Here is a 23363-nt window from a genome sequence, read left to right as displayed (position 1 = left end):
ATTAGAAGAAAATATTTTGTATATCTGGTTCAATAGTTTAATACAACACAGTTTTAAAATATTAACTATTTTATTATTAAATAACAAGTATTAACAATATATTTAACATTAATATATAACATCTAATTTTGTAATTTGTGAATACACAAGGTACCTACTTTAAAATGACAAAATTAATAATAACTAATGAAACATTAACTTTCAATAATAAACAGTAAATTTAAATTTAAAAAAGGTGGATAAGTGGATGTCGCTCTGCTGTACAGTAGGTTACAAGTGGGTCACTGTAATGGATGGTGTTAAATTTGAATTCAATGATATAATATCATTGTATAAGAAAAACGATTCTGAGCGAAAACGGTCAGTCACCCTATGATATTACCAAGTATATTTGATGATATTATTGTGAATAAAGTAATTTATATATAACCTATTAACGTGGAGCCTTGTTTTAAATTTTCAATCCTTAGCCATAAAAGTTAAACATTTTATAAATTTTTAACCACAAAATAATTAATAAATTATAAATTTGATAAATGTTGTCAAAATTTGAACTTTAAATGCTTATAAAAAAAAACTGTGCCTATGTATTTTCAATATTTTTCAACTGCTATTGTAAAAATATATCAGGAGTCTTGTATTAAATTTTCACGCTTTTTTACCCAACAAATAAAAATTTATTGATATTTATAGAAAAAAAAACTAAAAAAATTGAAAACTGAAAATGCCCGTAAACAGCTCAAAAAGTGTCAAAATATTTTCAAAATTGTATGGTGTATAGGAAATGCTAATATAAACATTCAGTGAAATTTTCATGTATCTACAGTTATTCGTTTTTGAATTACAAGAAAATAAGGAAATCGGTACATGAGAAATCGAGTGAATATCTAATGTTGTAAAAATATGAATTTAAAACGCTCATAAAAATTTAATTTGACTTTCTTGTAGAAATTTTTTTTTTGATAAAGTTAGACAAACTTATGAGGAATCTTGTATTAGATTTTAAAATCTTAGATTTAAAAAGAAAATTTTTTATGAATTTCTAACTCAAAATAATTTGCAAATTTTCGTGATTTTTCCGTATTTTTTCAAGATTTGAACTTTAAACGTGTATAAAAAAAAACTGTGACTAAGGATTTTTAATTTTTTTCATCTGCCTTTGAAACAATAACCTAGGAGCCTTCTATTAAATTTTCAAGCTTTTTTACCCAACAAATAAAATTTTATTGATATTTATAGAAAAAAAATTTAAAAAAACTGAAAACTGACAATGTCCGTAAACAGTTCAAAAAAAGTCAAATTATTTTCAAAATTGTATTGTGTATAGAAAATGCAAATATAAACAACCAGTGAAAATTTCATGCATCTACGGTCATTTGTTTTAGAGTTACACCAATAACCAAAATCGATTTTCTTAAAAATCGATTTTGCGTAAAAATTCCCGTTTTTCCTTAATTTTTCTTTTGTTTTTCACATCGCTTTTGAAAACTACTGGGAAATTAAAATTTTGACCTCCCCAATGCACCAACGATATTCACTTTCCCATCGAACAAGATACTGAAGTCGAAAATCGAAGCATTATTTCGACTACTTATCGTGTACACAGACACAAAAATAAAAAAATAAAAAAAAAAATAAAAAAAATAAAAAAAAAATAAAAAAAAAAACACACATCATTGTAAAATCAATACATTCATCGTTTCACTCAGAATCTAAAAAAATATATATATATAAAAATAATAATATTAAGATGTAACAAAGAAAAAAACCATGATTTTAAATTAAAAAAAAAAACAATTAACAAATAATATATAATATAATATGATATAGGTATAGATTTAGATTAACAATTAAATTTAACTACACAACAATTATAAATCTGAAAATCTAAGTTTCCAATTAATATGGTTCATTATAAATTAACCACTTGTAACTGCTAAATAAATTTATAATTTATATTATATACTTAATATTGATTTACAAGCTTGTTCATAAAGAAATTCTTAATAATTTTGTAATTAATTCAATAATTTAAAATTCTAAAAAAATTGAATAGTTAATTATTATTCATTTCTACCTTATCATAAATATTATTTATTAAAATTTTCTAAAATGATTTTTTTTTTTAGTAGCGTTCAGAAGTTACATACATTATTTAATTATATTAAAAACCAATTAAAAAAAAAAAAAACTAATAAATATAGGAATTAATTTAATGTTGTGTGGGTACAGGCCCTGGAACTTGATATTATATTTAATATTTTTATTTTAAGTAAAATTTTCTTAAGAATACTGATTATTATTACTGGTATATAATATTACTTAGGAAGCAACATATTCAAAATCTGATTTAACACAAATTCACTTCAGAAATTCAGAAAAGATATATTCATCTCAAATCTCAAATTATTTTTTTTGTAGAATTAATTTATAATTGTTGAATGTTTTAAAATGAAAATTTAAATATATTATTTATTTTGATATAACCACCCTATTGTTTGTTATACATTATTTTTATTTTTTACAGCTAAGAATATCGATTAAGGCGCCAAAAATTATAATAGCACCAGTATAAAAAAAAGAAAATAATGTAATGTTTTGCACAATTTAAGTTTTTGAATAATTATGCATATTTGAAAATTTAAGTTTGCAAACTTATGGAATATTATATATTTTAGCATATTAAGTCCAAGCCCTAGATATGTGTATTATACACATATATTATAAATACATTTATTTATTATTTATATAATATACAATCTAAAATACTGAGATCTCTGTAAAACTTTTTAATCTAACCTAACTTAACCATAAAAATACAATTTATTAAATTTAATTAGGATTACGATTTAGTCATAAAATGTTACTTTAAATTGTTTAATTGATAACTTAAATAAATATAAAATTCTATAATGGCACAAGATGTATAGTCTATAATATATTCCTAGTTCAGATTTTAAAATAGTAGTACAATAAAAATGTAAAATAATTTAAAAATAATAACAGAAACAAATTATATTTTTAAAAAAATTTAGCTTATAAAATCAATCAAAAGGTATTTTAAACTAGGAACTAAATAGAAAATAATGTTTTTGAAATATAATTAATTCTTATTCTCAACGTTTAATGTAAGTTACAGTAAATGTTTTAATATATTTCCATAAGAATCTTCAGCAATAATAGTTATACCATTATTTGCTAACTGTACTGGAAGAATGAATGTACGTTTGTTATTATTTTTAACAAATTCCCATGAATGCATGACAAGGCCATCTTCTCTCCTCAATTGAACTACTCTTAAGCCATTTCTAGAAGTCAATAAATTTCTGTAAATTGAATGCATTATTAAAGTTTTAAAATGTTTTTTAATTTCTATATATTTTAATGATTTGACCTTTTTGTTACATAATCAATTTTGTGTTCATTGTTGTTTTCTTCTTTGAAATCATTAAACCATCTAAAACCATGATTATGATCCAATTAAAATTAAAATAGTACATGGATTTACAATAAAAAATTATACTTATGAAATGAAAGTATTGATGCACATCCCATAGACCAACATATTATGTGTTTTGAATCATACTCATCTATTGTTTCATTTTCATTTGTATTGTTATTATTAGACATATCATCCTTCATATGTATTGTGTTCGAATAATTTTCAATACATATAATATATCCTTTGTTGGCAGGCTTTATTTCTTGAGCAATATTTTTATTATCCAATGTAAAAATTAAATGAACATTATCGAATCCTCGTCCCATAATGCCATATTTAGAGTGGCCTAAATCGAATGTGTGTCCCAATTCATGCCACACAGAACCTAAGGTTGTGCTAAAGCATCCACCAAAATTTCCTCTATAAAATCAATCAGTTTAACATTCTTCTTTACAATGAAAAAAAATAAAACATAAATACTATAATCCAAATTACCTGAAACAGCTATCATCCAACAATGTGCCGGTATCCACTTTTGCCATGTTCATGAAACATGGTAAAACTTCCTCTAGCTTACTAGGCCAAGTGTAAAGACAACCTGTTCCAAATAATGCCAGTCCACCACCACCCAATGCTACATGACCATGTAAATTCTGTCCATCCCAATAAGTACATGATAAGAAAGCTAAATATTTTTGAGTTTTAGAATTTTGGCCAGCAGTCAACTCCCTGGCAATATATTCCCATAATTTCTCAGGATGCATGTTAAATACTGTGCGCCTTGTTAAAGAGCTTTTAATTATACGACATTCTTTTTCAACTTTAAATGTTTTCTTTCCAAAACCTTTTTCATACATTTTTTCAGCTGTCAACATTTGAATTAATTTGGAGCATAACGTTATTTTAGTGCAAGCGTTTTGAACAGAATTATCATGATCTGCAGGGGCCTAAAAATAAAAACATAATAAATACACCAATACATTGATAAGTATGTAATTACTAATTTGTAATTTATTTGAGATATACATGAGCAATTAAGATAAAGATTTAATCATACATTTTAAATCCTGGAATTTACCTGGAATCTACCATCATGATCAGCACAAATTACATAAACTGGACACACGGTGTAGTTAGTAACTCTTTGTCTGTATACTAATTTTGTGTGTAAGACCTCATTAGCGAATTTAAAAACCAACATATTATCGCCAATTTTTAATTCTATTATTATTTTAAATTTATTTTTATTCACTGACCAGCGAGATTCTGCTAACTGTTTGCCATTGTTTGAGTAATGTTTAAGTATAATATTCGATTCATCGTGTATGCCAACGAATCCTTTAATCAAAATAGTTGAATAAGTAAATATTTCATTATTTGTAATGTTGGTCAAGCGTATTTTGTTCATTATAAATTTTTAGACGTATGAATGAAACAATCAAACAAAATATAAAAGTTAATACAGCATTTTTTAAATAAAAGTTTCAGAAAATATTAAACCGATGTTAAAACATTATGTATGTCGTTACGATATAAAGTAAGTATTGCAGTATTCAAGAAACGAGAATTAAATTAAATTTTTAAATCCGCGCTCGCGCAGTATCAGTTGTTGTGCTGTATCACATTATAAATAGGATCAATATCGTTACCACCACGATGTAGAGAAGATATCTATGGTTACCACGATTGAACCAAGGGGTAAACTTGTATAGAACTTATCAATATGTTATAAGTGATTAAGTGACGAATGACGAGTCTAGAGTAAGTTCTAGACTCTAGAGCGGACTTTTAGCCTTTTAGGACTTTTTTAGAATGTTGGCAAAATATGGCAACTGAACTAATATTTGTTTTCTCTCATAGACCCACGCGCAACATGGATAAAACACTTTCACCTAAAATCGGTTTTTATGATTTTTGAGTGATATTAGAGTAAAATCATCTATTACAAAAATTATAGATGATAATATTTTCGAGGGTATGACATATCGATTTCATATTTCATTGTTATTTGACTTTGTATTCGACTTTCAAAATAAACAAAAAAATTATTTAATTTTTCACAGATAAAAAAAGACTTATTTTTCGCTAGATTTTCATTTAGCAAAGCATATTTCCGAAAACTGGACAACGGATTTTGTTGTTTGGGATCTTGTTAGATTCACATTGGCTAGGAGAAGTGCAGTGAAGATTTTCAGAACTTATCTCCAATTGTTAATTCACTATAAAGCTATAAAGCTGAAAAACAAAAAATGCCCAATAAAATTTGTTTTTTTTTTCCCCGGCCAGGGGATGGTGGCAAATATAGGTACTTTATGTTAACATTAATATTTATATATGTATACAATTTACATATTTTTTACCATCCAATACGTTATTAAACAATTTCAAAAATCTTTTTTTTCTTATGAATAATTTGAATAATACTTTTAAATATGGAATACAGGTTGGTTGAATATTCCCTAATTTTTAAAATATGCTTTAATATGCATAATAGAATTTTTTTTACGAATTCTGTAATTGATAAATCGTCCAAATTTGACAAACCTCTTTGAGCTGCATAAAGTCAATAAATATATTACATAAAAACCTAAAAATTTGCTCTCTAGTTATAACTTTACACCACGGACATGGGGTTAAGAATTAAAGGTAATCGGTAAAAGAGACCAAGTAAAAAAGAACAGTTTTTAAAAATTTAAATGTATTTAAATTATATTTACTATTCATTGATTATTACAAAAATTGAATCCATACCACGATTAAAGATAGTATCTATAGCCGTGATCCATACTTAAATACACAGACTTCTATGCAACACATTATAGATATCTGTGCAGTGTGCTTAAATATAACAAGTTATCAGAGCTTAAAATGTGAAGTGATCAGTCTTTTTTTTTGGTTTGAATCAATTTCCCTTACTTTACTTCTTATTTTTTTTAAGCCAATTACCTTAAACCTTAAACCAATAAGAAAATGTTCAGAAGGACATCAACTGCTTCCATTGCTTGACTTGTCTGTATTTTTTCAAAACTGTCGTCATTGTCACTCAGAATAAAAAATCATCCTGTTGTGAGGTAGATGGTGTACTTGTGCTGCTATGTCACTGTCACTTAAACGTTCAAATCCCTCTTCATTGTAGCCAATTAACAATATTGTCTTTATTAACATTAGCAAAATCTGGAATAAATGTGGCCAGCTCAAGACAAGCTTCTATATTTTCTTTGTCTAAAATTTTCGCCCAAGAATGACTTAAAGTACTTGCCAGAACGTTTCCCAAACATCACATACTACAAAAATTGCACATAGTTTTAAAGTATTTTTACATTGAATATACTTACCTAGTTACCCAAGTTAATGTTAGTGCGGCATGCTTTACAGTTTACACATAGTTACTATATAAAATCTAAATCTTAAATATGAAGCACATCAGATTTATGACAAAATATTTTCTCATGTATAGTAGCACAGATTGCAGATTATAACATGGGCATATAATAATATGATGGTAAGAAAAAGTCTCGGGGAAAAAAGTCCCGGAAAAAGTCTCAAGGAAAAAAGTCTGTTTTCTAAAGATAATATCTAATAATTATGTAATCATATAGTTAATACAAAACAGATAGACAAAAATAATAACTAATAATTATAAAATTATAAAAAAAAATATCTCATTGAATCTTAGTCAATAATATTATTAAAATATTATACATTTATATATCACTAAGTTAGATGACTTGTCAGGAACATTTATACAGAATAGGAAAAAAAAATATCACATAATTATAAAAATCCTAGTTATATAAATTGTTATCGCTGTATCTTTTAAAAATTATTTTAATAAATACAAAACAGGTATTAAACAAAAGTAATAGCTAATAATTATAAAAAAATATCTCTTTGAACTTAGTCAATAATATTAATAAAAAATTATACATATCTATACCACTAAGTTAGATGTCAGAATAGAAAAAAAATATTACATAATTATAAAAATCCTAGTTGTATAAATTGTTATTGCTGTAACTTTTTTTGCTGGGACTTTTTCCCCACGACTTTTTTTCCGTTCCCCATAATAATATATAATATTTTAAGTCTCTGGATTATAATTTGTAATGATTAAATTATCTTCATAATTCCTCCTATTTTATAAGACTTGATTTCATTTAAAAAATGTAACTTATGTGAACACGCTGATAGAACTCTGATATAAATGTTCTGTGTCAGTATCAAAATCTAATGATCCTATTTATAAAATGCATAATACATTACATGTTAAATCCGTGATTACATAACTCTGTCACAAGACATAAACAACAATGGATCACAACAGTCATAAGTTTGACAATGATTATATCCAAAGTTAGTTCAATTGTGTCGATGAGTGATTAGCATCTATAATCTATACTCTATACCAATAATTGAAAATTTTACTAGGAAAGTAAAACAACTTTAAAAGAAAATAATTTATTTTACTTATGACATAAGAATTATTTTATTTAGATAGTTTATAACGACCTCCTGTGAAAATCAAAAGATGTTGTTTAACTTTTTCGTCAAGGAAAAGACGGAGTTGTGTAAGACTACAATCAACACCAGTTCCTTGAGTAGCAAACATTTTCAACATTTGATGAATTCTATCCAATGGCAATGAATCCAGATTGGTCAACATACCCACAATATATGACCAGAACACCTATATTCATAAAATATTTATTATGTAGGACTAAAATAAATTTCACGAATACTTATGGAAACCTCTATAGCATCGTTTCTCAACCTTTTTAGTATCGTGACCCCCAAAATATGTTTAATCACTTCGCGACGTCCCCTCCATATATTAGGTACAAATTTGAACAATAAAAATATCCTATCATTCGTTGGGAAATTCCATTAGGAGTGGAGTACCCGTTTTATTTATGAGATATCTACATTTAATCGACTGCTTATTATTATTATTATGAATATTATTTTTGTGTGTTATTAAACAATTAGTTTATCGATGACCGTCACGTGTCGCTCGTGTTAAACTCATGTTATATTGCATTATTAGTTTTAAAATTATTTGTATTTTCAAAAAGAAGTACGTCTTTATAGTTTTGTGTAATTGGAATTAATAATTATGGATATATATATAACAAAACGTAATGTGTCGTCTACTTGTGGTGAAACTTGAGTTTTAAATAAAAAGGTACATTTAGTAAATCAGCGTTTAATTATTTTTGACCTACGCGAACCCCTGGTTGAGAAATGCTGCTCTATAGATAACTGTTAATTTTCTACTGAACAATATTTTTTGTATTTTAACAACATAAGAAGTAAGGACCTGTAATTCTTCTTCTCTTTGATCTTGAGCAGATGCCACGGCACTTTCCATTTCATCATCATCATCACCATAAACAAATTCAGAATTACGACCAACAAAACTTGTTCGGTTACCTTTTCCTGATATGCTTGTAGTTGGAATACCATCTTCCACAAAAATAAAGGTATCAAAAGACTTCTCTCTTAACAAACCCTATAAAAATTATTTCAATTAATAATTTATTAATAATAAATATGGTGATAGTATTACTTGATTTTGCCAGAATCCTATACGACGTCTTAGGGTTGTAGCTGGTACACGCATTTTTATACTTAAGTCATTAATAGTCCATTCCTCTAAAAAAAATTATTTAGGTTAATTTTGATTTAATTATTTAACTTTGGAGAAAATGTACACATTTTATGGTAATAATAATAGTATAGATCAAGGCTGCCCAAACCCAGGCCCGCCAACGCATTTAAATTTACCCGCGGTTAGATATCAGTATTAATTTTATGTTTAAAGATTGTCGCGATTGTTGTTCCGTCGACGGTCGTCGTATATCGGCAGGGCGAAATTAGATAGTAAATTGTTATTCAAAGTATTGTATAAATAGCGACCTTAAGTGTAAGCTGTAAGTCTTATTCATAAGATGGCCAGTCAGCTAAATATAATTGAAATTATAGCCCGCTTCTAAAATAAATTGGGCAGCCTTGCTATAAATAAATATCAAAAATAGATATTGGGCGCATACATTTTTATACTTGGAGATTTTCTTTCAATTGTTTTTATATTTTAAATTACAGTAGAAAATCAATTAAAATTTCCATTGATGTATTTTTATACCACATCTGCGCGTCACTATACCTAGAGTTGCTACATCTCTACTTATGCAGTTAGTATGATAAGGTTCATCTCCCTATTTGCAAAAAAATTAGCTACTTTCCATAATATTTTTGTTAATGGATAGCCAATCTATTTACTTTCAAATTAATTTATAATTATTACTAAACATACCTTGCTCTTGGAAATGCCATATAATTGTAGCGTGAATTGGTGATACAGTAAAATTTAATGTTTTATCTTTTAACACTAAATCTATATTGATAATTCCAAGATTAGGCTTCCAATTTAAAGTTCTGTTACCCTATAAAAAATATTTTTAAGTGAGTATATATTATTAGTAATACACTTATTGTAACTTTGATTAGTTTTAATTTTTTGTAAAAATATATCACAGTTTCTACTGACTTCTATATAGTAGTTAACTGTGTAATATATTTTACCAATGTTACTAACTTTGAATGATTCAAATGCTTTTGTATAGTTATCCAAGTGATTTTGAATAACAGAAGGTAACTCTACATTAAAATTATCTTTGAAGTTAGGCCAAAATTGATTAGATACAATAATAGCTCTAACTGGGAACTCGAGTTTGTTATTTAAATTATTAGATGATAAATTTGAAGTAGGATCAGAATATAAATGGTGGTTAATACGCTTTGAATCATATACATCTTTTAACATTACAGAACATGAATGTAACAATGAATCACCAAACCTATAAAGTATAAATGCATATTATATTAATTTATATTTATAAGACACTTATTTTGGAACTATTTTTAAGTATAAATACTTGCCTCAATTTTAGTAACTCTAAGTATCTAATTTCATCACCTATATTGTCCATAAACTGTGTAAGTAGACGATCAGCTAATAAGGCTCTATATTCATTAACAAATAATTCTCGTGTACCATAAATATCAACAAGCATCGATACAGTATCAGAATTACGGAAACGTTTAGAAGATTTAGCTAAAAATAATTAAATATTAATATAGTAAATTGATTAAAACAAATTAAAAATTTACATGGATTAGCATCTACTGGATCTGGCACCCATTTGGCCCATTCTGCCATACTTTCTTCTTCACAAACATCATCTTCGTCTAAAACATTTTCATTTCTCACTAGTTCATCAGTTAGATAATGACCTTCTTCTGTAAGAGTGGTCATTACACATCGAACTGTATCCTTTCGACTTCGCAAATATGCTCTACAATATAACTATTGTGAACATGATGATTTAAAATATTAAATTAATAATTAGTTTTTTACCGTATCGGTTGAGTGACTTCTTGCAAAAGTGCCCCACAAGGATCAATTTTTCTTAATACTTTAATTGCAGCAGTATACGCGGTTATAATGTCAATGGTATTCACAGCTGGATGCAGTAATCTACTATGTAAAGCATTTTGTAACTTTTTACATAGGTCAGATTTAAAATCAGTCTTTTGGAGTGTTAATGATAAATCAATAACGGCTGGTTCTGAATCTGGGTATTCTATAAATATCAAAATATGTTTAGAATAATTCATTTTAGTATTAAAATAAATACAAAATAATTTACCAATTATAATGTTAAATAATTGATCAATCCTTGTTCTAGTATATGATTCATAAAGTAGGTGTTTAAGTTTCCTCATAAATATTTTCAAATTAGGATATTTACGTTCTATTTTATAACCTCTGATTGCTGTACTACATTTTGGATCATATATATATTTCATCCAGTTATAAACAGTTGTATCTATCCACTAGAATAAAAATGTATACTCAGATAACACTATGGAATGCATTGGAATATTTATAACTACTTTTTCTAAAGCTGATACATGGTGTTCTCCGAAATTTTCTTTAGTTATTTCTTGAACTTCTGTCTCAATTTTTTGATGTATTAAATCCATAATCACATCACCAGCTAATGATTCTAAAAAACCAATAGTGAGCATATACCTGCCAAAAAATGAAATACATTATAAGATAATTGATACTGGTAAAAAGTGAGATAAAATATTTACTACATTGACATTGATACTATGATAATAATACATTACATATGACTTTCTTTTAACCAATTTCTTTTATAAGTAATTAAATAAATAATATAAAAATAGCTTAAACATGGTTAATTTTTCTTGCATACATATTATTAAAAGTTCACAGTAATTTAAAGTATTTAAGTAATTAATCAGATAATTTTAAATCTTTAACTGACATTACCAAAGTTGGTAATTACATGATGTGTTATACTTACCCATACTTATACACATACATAATATATCAAATATCACCTCAAATATCTTGTTAATTTACACATTAGATACAAATTATGGTAATACAACATTATTGTTCTGCACCCCACAAAATTCTACTATATACTAAATACCCTACTCGTGAAGTTAAGTAGCAGTTTTTAAAACATGAAAGTATGATATAATTTACCTAATTTTATTAAATAATGGTAAAATTTAAAAAGCATGTTGTCAACATAAAAGATGTTATTGTTAGGTAAATCAAAGAAAGGAATAATAAGGGACTCCATGACTGTGACACTGTAAGCAGGATGGGTGAACAGAGCTAAAATGAGAAGCAAACATATCTACAGTTTCTTGCTCGTTAGTATTGGAGAGTTAGTTACAGAAGTTGTTACAGGTTAACTATTTTAGGAATTGCACTGGCAGAATAATTTTAATGAACGAAGTCCCAGAACCTATTAGAACTACAACTACTAGCTAGACAGGATTCAGTTCATTCAATAAAAAGCCGAAATTATTTCCTAGATTCGTGTTTACATTTAGCCCAAAAATGAAAGAAGGACTGATAGTCAAGAGGATCAAATGTGGACTAAAATATTGCATATTGTGCTTTATTTTTAAGTTGTGCATGTTGTTGTAACTTCTTAGAGGCCCAAGTAAGAAAATCTGAACCAGTAAAATGAACTAATAAGTTGTACGAACGGATTATGAAAAAATAGTTTTAAGTAAAATATCAAATAATTTTTATCCAGTTGTTGTTGTTGTTGGATTTAAGTGGATGGTTTATATGTACTACAAAAAGATTGTTTCGTTAAAATTTCTTTATGACACCACAAAATCAGGCAAGTTTACACTACTGTAAAAATAGTTAATTTAATTAATTAAAAAATAAAATATTAATATTATAATAATATATAAAATACTATTGTTTACCAGTTAGCCAAATGGAACGTTTCTAGTATATAATCACATTTACAATAAATTATTTCAAAACAGCAACCATTGCAATGAAACGCTCCTTCTTTCGATGTATTTTTTTTATCTGAAAATATTTCAATGGTTAGTAAATATTTAATAAGCGCAAATAATAAATTTAAATTATCAATTGAATTTATAGTTTATACACATTACTACAAAAGAGTAGGAATAATATTTTTATTATTTTAGAAAAAAATATACAAATTAATAGTAACATACCTCCAATAATATCATCTTTGGTAAAAACTTTTAATGCAACTCTATAGAATTGATAGATTATTGTATCATAATCACTAGGAAGTTGAGAATGTAATAGAGCACAAATTTGAGCATTTAAATTACCTAAACAATTTATTTTATCATTGTCAAATAACAACTTTAGGCGGTTTGTTGTATCAGTATACGATTGGGCTAAATTAAATAACTCATCAATTGCATATTTAAATTTATTAAAACCAACAAAATCTTCAGGTATTTCACCATGTGTAGTCGTAGTGAGATTACTCAATTCAATGACATCATTAGGCATAAAGTAAAGCCAAAATTCATTCATTTTTGACATCAGATCTTGTTTTATTGAATGCATAACCATTCCATGAACAAAATTGTTGAGTTTATTTTCTACAATAATATTTTTTATTGCGAGAAATTGTTCATCATCACATTGTTCAGAATTCTGTAAAATAAATAAACCCAGGATTGTGATATGAAGTTCATATTTGTTTGTTATTACTAATTACTTATTACTAAAGACCAGATTTATATACATTTTAAATTGTAAAATATGCATGCGGATTGCGGACATACACTAAAAAAAAGTTGTAATACGCAAGAAAAAAATGCAAAGCATGCAAAATTAAATTTCAATTTTGCAGTGTTAACTTTTATTAATTTTATTAAAATTCGTATAAACAAAAAAGTAAAATGTATAATATATAAATTATAGCACAGATTAATTTTATTAAAATTTTTAATCGTTAATATATTGATAGATTGCAAACCAAGTAAATAACATTTAAGTACGACAAATTTCATTCTTTGAATCGTAAAATATTTGATATATAATAAACGTATCTACCTATAATCTTTTTTTTTTTCTCAACACCTTATTGGACGGTTGGGTCTATATTTGTATGCTTTTTTGCTATAATATGCACAAATATGCAGACCATGCACAAATGTCGGAATATGCAAAAATATGCAGTATAAAATGTTGATATTTAATCAATCAAGTAATGGACACTCATTGACTGCACGCATATGATGTTGAAAATAGCAATAGGCATTTTATGCAAAATCTGGTCTTTACTTATTATTACATTCCTGGGTTATACAATTATACCCTTTACTACATTCGTCTAAGAACGTACTAAACATTAGTTAATTGTGCCTAACAAAACGTTGTTGGTCTTTTTACTTCCAAATTTAAATCAAATCAAACTTAAAGCCAAATTAAATGCATGCATTACAAATTACAATCATACTAACCTCCTTATCTTTTGATAATATTGGAAATGCTAGAACAATAAGATTCCAGTACGATTTTGTTGGGCTTTTATCCATTTTGTAAAGTTATCCAAACATTTAAATAACAAACAAAACAAAGATCTCGATTTCTATATAATATTAAGTAAAAAATATTAAATTAAAATGCCAATCTATAATTTAACATAATAAACAATAGCACATACCTAACTAATATGTATTTCAAAATTTAAATATTGCCATATGCCATAATGCCATTTAAAAAATTAAATCATAAATAAATATTTTTAATTTCTAAAAAACAAAAAAATAATCCGTGTTTCAAAACTTAAACTAACTATATAGTTTGATTTTGATAACAAGCAACCTGGACGCGCAAACGTTATCTTAAAAACACACTATTTTTTGATTTGATCACGATTTCTATCACGGACTATATACGATATAATATCTTAGTCCGTGATTTCTATCAAATATTAATCTATAGTATTGGTTTCTATGCTACCCACGATTTAAGATATTTCTTAAATCGTAATGCTACCCACCCCCACATGTAGAGGAGATAATAAGATATCTATATTCAGATATTTGAACGTCACACATCGGATTTTGAAGTATTAATATCCAAAATATGTGGAATAGACTGAATCTGGGATTCATAAAATTGCCAATTTTCATGATTTTTACGAAATTTTCTTAAAATATGAACTTCAGACGCTCTCATAGCGTCTCTCAATTTTTTTTTTAATTTCAACTAACAACTGAGAACTTTGTATTTAATTTTCAACTTTTTGACCGAGCGATTTTTATCTAGATTAATTGAAATTAAAACTAATCATAATCGACAATTTCATATGCCTAGGTACTATAAGTAGCTCAACATGAGCCAACATATTTTGATTTATATAAAATGCTAATATTAACATTTATAATTGAGTTATTAAGTTATTACCACCCGAAGTTTGCGTTATTACTTATTACGTTTATACGCTGCGCGCCACTACTTTAATTTTTTTTGAACCATCGTTCTTAACTAATTAAAATACGTATCTATATTTCGAAAAAAAAATTCCAAAAATGTGCTGAGTAGCTAAAGTGAATTTATGCCTCTTATGGTAATCTATCTTTCTATATTGGTGCTTCATTAATGTGCTCATATTTATAGATTTGCGCAATGTGTGTGAGTAGGTACCCAACGCTAAGATACACTCCGCATGGAGAAGTATTTAAAAGGCCGTAAGTGCATTACTCATTGGCGGAAATCAGGAGATTTGAGGGGCTTAGGCCTCCTCAAAAGTCCTTAATTTTCGTTTGAAAACTACTGGGAAATTACTGTTGACCCCCTAGTGACGGATCCAGGGCTTATTTTTTTTTTTTGGGGGGGAGGCGGCAAAACTACAAAAATTTGCTTCAATATCGACTAAGCATAGTGTAAAACAAAGTGAAACTATGTCAAATTCCCCAATCCCCCCCCCCCCCCCCAAGGTACCAACAAGATTTACTTTCCTACTAAAAAAGATGTTGTTGAATGAAATTGAAGCATTTTTACTGTTCAAAAATATGACAACATAAAAATAAGTCATAAAAATAAAAAAAACACATCATTGTAAAATCAGTACATTCATCCCTCCACTCAGAAATTACATTACTAATTATTATTATTATTATTAACTTTTTGCGTGCCGCGGATCTGCCATCCCTACCATAGTATAACCAGCAACACCAGTAAACGACGTAAACATATCTATGCATAAGACATAATATCATCAATCTCTATAGAAGATCAATCCTTATAGAAGTAAGAAAATCTATTATTTTTTGCATTAAAATAGTGTAAGAAATTTTAAAATGATATACAAATATTTAACAGGATAAATACAATAATTGTATTGTATATTATTCAAGAATCTCATATGATATAACTGATAGAATACTATTTTATTTTCAACAGTTGGTTTCTAAATAAAAACCTCATAATTACTAAATAATATGATAACATTAACCAACTTAAGAAAATATTTGTATACAAATTTCACATTATTAAACAAAATGATTTATTATCTATTTCTGCATTATACTCCTCAAATGTATCCTTTAATGTTGAATTTTGTCTTCGTTTTGCTATATAATCTGGCAATGGTTCATTCCAGTTTTCTGGTGGACTAGTTCTATTTTCCCATACATTATTTGCATAGTATGATTTCCATCGATTGTTTCTCTTTTTTTTTTCACTATTAACCAACGTTTCCTTTAAAAAGAACAAATTGTTAGTATTATATTTTTAACGTAAATATGTAACAAGGATAATATTATATCCTTAAATTTAGTTACAGCTGCTTGAATATTTTTGTCATTTTTCCATTTTAAACAATTTGTATAGTCTGTGTGCCAATGGTTGCAATCTACTGTACTTCCATGAACAAACATCTGATGTAATCTTGATGATATTGAAGTACACTCACCATACTCAGTGTTATACATGTCACATGGACGTATCTGGAACAAATATTCTTGTCAACATAAAGAGTCATTTAAACATATTAATAGAAATATTAGGTATGTTAGTGTATAATATATAAATACAGACTGCTTACTTCAATTATTATAATTGTTTGGGTAAATAGTATAATATAGTTATCTTTTATTGTTTTTAATATTGTAGTGGCATTTTATAATTTAAATAAGATATTTTCTGATAGACTTAAAATTTAATTCAAATGGTTAAATATGAATCTAATAAATCAAATGTTTATAATATACAAAACATACATAATAGTGTACTCTTTATTAAAATTCTTATTTTCTATATTACCATAGAAAGATTTTATAGTTACCATCCATAAATCCAAATCTTTGGGTTTTGTGTCTGTATTTTCCTCGTTCATATTTATAATTTAAATAATTGATCTATTTATTTAGTCTAGTACAAACAAAAATAAAACAAAATTTAATACTCGTATATTTCTATAAAGCTATACAGTATTTTAAACCATAATATATTATATTATATTATAATAATTAGTATTCATATATTCTGTGTTGAAAGTAAAATGTATTATTAGTTGATATTAAATATTTAAAATTTTAATTATTAAACCATTAACACACTAATACAGAATAAATTCAATTTCATATTAATATATTTTATATTGTAGGTATTTTCTGAATTCTGATTTCTGATATTAATTTTCATTTTTCAAGATACACCTTTAATCGTGCCGGCATGAATTGATAAGAAAATATTTTAAAAAAAGTCAAAGACCTTTCTTATTATGAGCTTTGAACGTTTTTATAGGTGATAACATTCAGCAGATCTCACTATCTCGGAACGATAACACGAATTGTATGTTTTAAGTTAAACTTTTAACAAGTTATGAATTCACTTACCTAATACCTATATATTATACTATATTTAAATCAATAAATAATATTAAATTTCTAGTTCCTAGTCTTTAGTAATTATGATTTGTAATTCATTTAAAGTTTGTATTGTTTTGCTATCAATCGTATTGGTAAGTTTGGCTAATGCTAATGGACAATCGGAATCGAACCGAGAACTCTATGACATCGAAGGTACAGTTATGCTGCCCAACTTAACAACTTCCTGGTTGGCCGAAACTGTTATACAACTTAAAGGAGGAGAAGCGGTCGGTTTTCTTAGGTAAAAATATTTTGCACAATGTCCAAAGTTTACTTTTCAAATAATTAAGGAACACTTCATTAAAATATATTATTTGGTTTGGGAAAATATATTTGACGTTTTCAAGATTATAATTTATTAACCTTTGATAGATATCATTAAAAAAATGTTTCATGTGTTGAAGTTATAATTTATGTGTAACCAATTTTAAGTATGTACTAAATATATTATACTACCTATATAATTACATAACTTTAGCCGCTTTCCAATTTTATTCATATTTAAGTCAAGTATGTAAAAAGTATTCTTTACTGTTTATTACATAATTTTTAACAGAATATTATTTCCCTACTTATAAATGTTGTTTTAATTTTTATTAAATATCTACCTGAATTAAATAAGTTGTACATTTTGCAGGAAAAATGGTTCTTTTCTTATTTCTAAAGTACCATCAGGATCATATATTGTTGAAGTAGTCAATCCAAATTACGTCTATGAACCAATTAGAGTGGAAATCAATTCAAAGGGCAAATACCGCGCCCGCAAAGTAAATTACATTCAGTCATCTCATGTACATCAGATGCCTTATCCGTTAGAGTTTGTAAACTACATGCCTGCCAAATATTTTTATACTAGGGAACAATGGAAAGTCACAGATTTTCTTTTCAATTCAATGGTAATCCTTTGTTCTTCAATTTTAACTAGACATCAGTTACCTATATAGAGTTAATGTAAATAAATAACTATTTTAATGTTAAGGTGTTAACAATGGTGTTGCCACTTCTTGCAATATTGGTTTTGCCGAAGTTAATGAATGATCCAGAAACAAAGAAGGTTTGATTTCTGTTTACTTTTATAAAATATTTAATAGATATAGTACGTTTAAAATTTTTTTTAGGAAATGGAACAATTGACAAACTTAAAACACGATATGCCCGAAATGTCTGAAATGATAACCTCTTTTTTCACTGGAAATACACCAACTACTGAGAAACAAAAAGAAAAAACCAAGGCCATTAAGAGTTCAAAAAAATCCAACAAGAATAATTAATGTAACAAGTGTAAATTTACCAAAATTATGTTAAGGCTAGTTATTTTGTACATATATATAAAATCATAAAAAAAAATTAATAATAGTACGTGTTTATACAAAACTGTTATATAAATAGGTTGACATAATATGTATTATAAATATACACATAAAATTTCTATAAACATATAATTGGAAAAAATACATTTTTTTATAGAATTAAAAAGAATACAATATAATATATTTCAGTTTTATAAAATTCTGTATTTGTATATGGACATGACATTGTCGCTTATATTCCAATTTATTGCAAACGACAATATATATAAAAAAAATAGCAGAATAAATGGAGTTAACAATACTTCAGTTTTTTGCAAGATGGGTAAGCCTGGAAAATAAAAATGAAAACATTATTATTAAACAATAATCTATGCGCATTAAGATGTTTCTGTAAAATAATACAAAATTCACTTATGTCATATTTTTCAATTACTAATTCACAATAAAAAAAGTTTTTAAATACTAAATCAAGGGTAGTGAGAAATCATTATGAGAACTATTGTTATTTTTTATATTGAATGTAGAACAATGCCCCCACAAATATTTACAGTGTTCTAAGAATTGTTTCCCAGTACGTTTTTTAATGTAGACATTTTCTCCCCATATTTTTTAACATTTATTCAAATAAGAAATAATTTTTTCCTATCGAATGTCTTATTTTGTCTTAGCCTTATGTCCGTATATATTATCAATTTGTGTACCACATGAGACAGTTTAACAAGTCTTATGTGACATTAATTGACTATGCATACGGGAATTAGTGTATAATAAATTAAATAGATAGTCTATTCTTATTATATTTGGTAGGTAATAGAACACAGGTTAAAATTGTTTTCTGTAATTTTATGTTCGAGAATTTATAAGTAATCAATACTAGATGATAAATTATTAAATACTTTAAAAATATCTATTCTAGTATTATATTGTTTATTGATAAGTCAAACAAATAAAAATTAGATAACTGTTCATGCACATGAACATTTTAAAAATACAAAATATTTAATACTTACAGCTGTATCCTAAAAATGTTATATATAGGTAATAACCAATAGCTATAAGCCATAGTGTGTTGCCAATAAATAATGGTAAGAACCAATCATGTCTGAGAAATACTAAAGAAAAAAAAAAATTAATAATTAATATTTTCATAGAATCATTTTATATAATATAAAATAGAACATGTTTGCATTTGTTTGTTATATTAGTTTTAAAACTTATTTTGCGTACTCCTCTTTAACATTTTAAACTTAAGTAGTAAATACCATTATACCAGTGGCTTGGCGTGGCTGCTACCAGTTACGAAATTCGACTGGGAGTAAGTAACGGCCACAGCTACTTGGTCCAGTGGATCTCAACTATTATTTTCACAACACTCTTAAATCTTTATAAACAGTGACACACTTAAAATAAGCCTGTGTACCTAAACTATTATTATATTTATATTTTATAATTTTATTATAAAAACAAAAATATTTAAATTTACTTCATTAAAAATAAATAATATAAAAATGGTAAAAATAATTTTTTTAGTGACATCATTGTACTACGCTCTATACGGGTTGATAACCAAGGGTTTAACTAATATCTAAATTCTAAATTAATAAAGCAGTAAATAATACTATACATACTGTGATAGAAAAACAATTGAAATATATGAGATATTACTAATGTTGGCACAAAAGCATTTAAATGTATATCAAATGCATAAGCCCATTCAACATCTTGTCCTTTGTAGTTGGACTTAATTAAATATCTGTTGGCTACTAACCTGTAAATTATAATAAAATATTAATAATAATATAGGAGTGAACATTCCATACATTGAGAACTGAGAAGGGTAAAAACATGGTTTCATTCGACCACAGGTGAAGATCATTTTAATGGTTTGGGTATGAGCATTCGTTATCAAGGAGTGAACTTGTACAACGATAGTTTCATTAGTATGTTTGGAATAAAAATTTAAAACGAAGAAATTTGCACTTTTTATTTACCGATACCGAATAATACATTTTATTATATTTGATATTCTATTTATTGTATTCTGTTCTTATTGAAATTTATTTTAACTGACAGTATGACAATATATTATATAAATATCAATTATTAATACATTGAGTTAAAATAACATTAAACCATTAACATTATTATCATAGGCGTGCGTAGACTTTGTCCGCAGGGGGGGGGGGGCCTTAAAAATGTCTGAACCAAAGATTCTTGTACTAATGAATACCGTAAAAAAGGGTGACTTCGGACATATGGGGTGAATTTGGACAACACCATGTTTTTTAGTTATCTTATAATTTTAGAATACACATTTAATAAAAGTTGAAAACTGATACTCTACGTTAATATATATTGTAACCTCCATAGAAAATAATATTTATTGATGACATAATAGTGTCATAGTAGACTATTTTTTTTTATCACAGTGTGATCTATCAACTACTTTATTTATATACTTACATTATTTCACGGTTGTAACTTGTAGATAATATTATATACCACTTAGGTTAGTTAAAATAGTAATTACAAATAACGAATATTTTAGACCTATAAAACAGAATATTCTTATTTAGTAGGTATCTACATTAAACTTTTACTTATTATAGCTAATATAGCGGATAGTAGAGACGTAGAGTATTCTTTGATTATAATAAATCATTTGGTCGATGATAACTGATATATTAATAACTTTATTACATTTATTCACAGATATCTAAACTATGAGATTCAAACTGGCTTCACTTTTTTCATGTAAAATATAAAAATGTTCGCTATCTAGTATAGCATAGATATCTAAATATTTATTAAAGAAAATGCCAGGGGCCGCCGCGGCTCACCCGCCCCCGTGCGCACACTTATGATTATTAAGGTAATATTTGGAAAATTTTTTATTTTGCCTTCGCCCCTCTTAAAATTTTAGCTATTTGTACCGTTTGCCTATTGTACACAATTTATTAGTATTCACCATGCTGTTAATAAAAAAAAAAAGAAAGGAACTAAGTAAAATATTTTTAAAATATGTGGAAAATTATAAAAGAAATTTAATTTTTAAGGACTATTACATCAATATTGGTTTTAGTTGATTTGTACACAGACATCAGTAACTGACTTTCATTTTGTTTTAGTAGGGTTTTATCAATAAATAGCCCTTATTCTGTTTTATTGAATAAATTGAAAATACATACCATAACACTGAACTTATTACGACACCGGATAACAAACAGTCCACTGTTACAATATATAATAGAAATTTTAAAAATTCAATGAAACCAAGTCTTAGAACGTAAGTAAACGCTATTGATGAAACTGAAATGAAATAAATTAAATCAAATTAAACCATTAGTTAAAAATGTTATTATTAAATAGTTACCACATAAAAGTCCACTTAAAAGCACCAAAAATGCAGGGTCATCGCGAGCAAATTGTAGTTTTGTTTCTATGAGAAAAATTGAAATAAAATGATACAACATAGAATAAATACAATGATACAACTTAATATTATACTGAATAAAAAACTCTTACCTTTTCTGTGTTGAAAGTTTCGGTATACTTTCTGTGGATTGATAAACAAAAACGTCATTTGCCATAGTGCAAACTCAAAATCCATTTGTTTAAAGTTCGACAATTTCCGCAAGTAGCGGTAGCGTTTCACAGCAGCAGTCATACATGTTCTGCAATATTTTTGGATACAACTTATTATATAAGTTAAACAAAATAATGAATTAATACACACCGCTGTGTTACTGGTGATGGTAAATATGTCAAAGACGATGTCGATCGGAAAGAATTGACGCTGCTTGGCATTGTAATATACGAAACACATTCAAAAATAACAATATAACTAGGTAGGTATTAAATTTTAAGATTTGTTAGTATTTGGAAAACAAATTATTTACCTAAATACTAAAAAAAAAAGTAAATTAATGAAGTGTTAATCTTTTATTTTTATTTAAATAGGTATAAATGTAATAATCATTGACGTTTAATATATAAGTATAAACTTTCATAATTAATTTGTCATATAAAATATTTATTTCATATTTTTCATATAACCACAGATAATATTCTGTGATACAACTATTTAGCACAGATTATATGAAAACAGATTGTGCACTTAAATGTAAACAAAAAACGGCCTGATATGATCACCGCCAGAATCAATGTGACCATTTCAACGAACTAAAAATATTTGAAACTTGTCATATACTGGTGGCTGGGATGGGGACAGTTGGGTCCCGTGATAAGAAATTATAATTGATAATCTTAATCAATAGGCTCACCTGATAGTGATAACAGAGTATATGACAAAAATTTATACATAATGGAAA

General features: G+C 26.5%; 5 protein-coding genes across 6 annotated transcripts; 1 reads left to right on the top strand and 4 right to left on the bottom strand.

Annotated features, from left to right (window-relative positions):
• Window positions 1-1781: 1781 nt before the first annotated feature.
• Window positions 1782-5127, bottom strand: LOC132944745 (uncharacterized). 2 transcript variants are annotated; one of them, XM_061014230.1, is made up of 5 exons: window positions 4521-5127; window positions 3938-4389; window positions 3524-3838; window positions 3395-3457; window positions 1782-3326 (listed from the first exon to the last, which is right to left on the bottom strand). In XM_061014230.1, exons 1-5 carry the CDS (start codon window positions 4848-4850, stop codon window positions 3134-3136), a joined length of 1353 nt encoding a protein of 450 aa, XP_060870213.1. In that variant the 5' UTR covers window positions 4851-5127; the 3' UTR covers window positions 1782-3133. The 2 variants fall into 2 exon arrangements, with proteins under 2 accessions (XP_060870213.1, XP_060870212.1); XM_061014229.1 differs by having other exon boundaries at window positions 1787-3326; window positions 3524-3862; window positions 4521-5123.
• A 2757-nt stretch (window positions 5128-7884) lies between these two features.
• On the bottom strand, window positions 7885-14664 carry LOC132945263 (anaphase-promoting complex subunit 2). Its single transcript, XM_061014956.1, has 14 exons — window positions 14509-14664; window positions 14306-14433; window positions 13037-13493; window positions 12773-12881; window positions 11399-11537; window positions 11152-11338; window positions 10860-11085; window positions 10613-10797; window positions 10382-10556; window positions 10038-10299; window positions 9756-9885; window positions 9009-9094; window positions 8760-8951; window positions 7885-8129 (listed from the first exon to the last, which is right to left on the bottom strand). Exons 2-14 carry the CDS (start codon window positions 14378-14380, stop codon window positions 7929-7931), a joined length of 2424 nt encoding a protein of 807 aa, XP_060870939.1. The 5' UTR covers window positions 14381-14433; window positions 14509-14664; the 3' UTR covers window positions 7885-7928.
• Window positions 14665-16164: 1500 nt separating this feature from the next.
• Window positions 16165-17496, bottom strand: LOC132944218 (UPF0545 protein C22orf39 homolog). Its single transcript, XM_061013452.1, has 3 exons — window positions 17137-17496; window positions 16634-16798; window positions 16165-16550 (listed from the first exon to the last, which is right to left on the bottom strand). Exons 1-3 carry the CDS (start codon window positions 17185-17187, stop codon window positions 16335-16337), a joined length of 432 nt encoding a protein of 143 aa, XP_060869435.1. The 5' UTR covers window positions 17188-17496; the 3' UTR covers window positions 16165-16334.
• A 124-nt stretch (window positions 17497-17620) lies between these two features.
• Window positions 17621-19215, top strand: LOC132944215 (ER membrane protein complex subunit 7 homolog). The gene is made up of 4 exons (XM_061013449.1): window positions 17621-17963; window positions 18360-18618; window positions 18702-18776; window positions 18841-19215. Exons 1-4 carry the CDS (start codon window positions 17764-17766, stop codon window positions 18991-18993), a joined length of 687 nt encoding a protein of 228 aa, XP_060869432.1. The 5' UTR covers window positions 17621-17763; the 3' UTR covers window positions 18994-19215.
• On the bottom strand, window positions 19147-23119 carry LOC132944214 (protein unc-50 homolog A). Its single transcript, XM_061013448.1, has 7 exons — window positions 22769-23119; window positions 22558-22706; window positions 22406-22471; window positions 22221-22341; window positions 20661-20800; window positions 20043-20144; window positions 19147-19360 (listed from the first exon to the last, which is right to left on the bottom strand). Exons 1-7 carry the CDS (start codon window positions 22837-22839, stop codon window positions 19224-19226), a joined length of 786 nt encoding a protein of 261 aa, XP_060869431.1. The 5' UTR covers window positions 22840-23119; the 3' UTR covers window positions 19147-19223.
• Window positions 23120-23363: the final 244 nt, after the last annotated feature.

Source organism: Metopolophium dirhodum, chromosome 5 (assembly GCF_019925205.1).
Source record: "Metopolophium dirhodum isolate CAU chromosome 5, ASM1992520v1, whole genome shotgun sequence".
Taxonomy (NCBI): domain Eukaryota; kingdom Metazoa; phylum Arthropoda; class Insecta; order Hemiptera; family Aphididae; genus Metopolophium; species Metopolophium dirhodum.
This window is presented reverse-complemented; position numbering and strand designations above follow the sequence as displayed.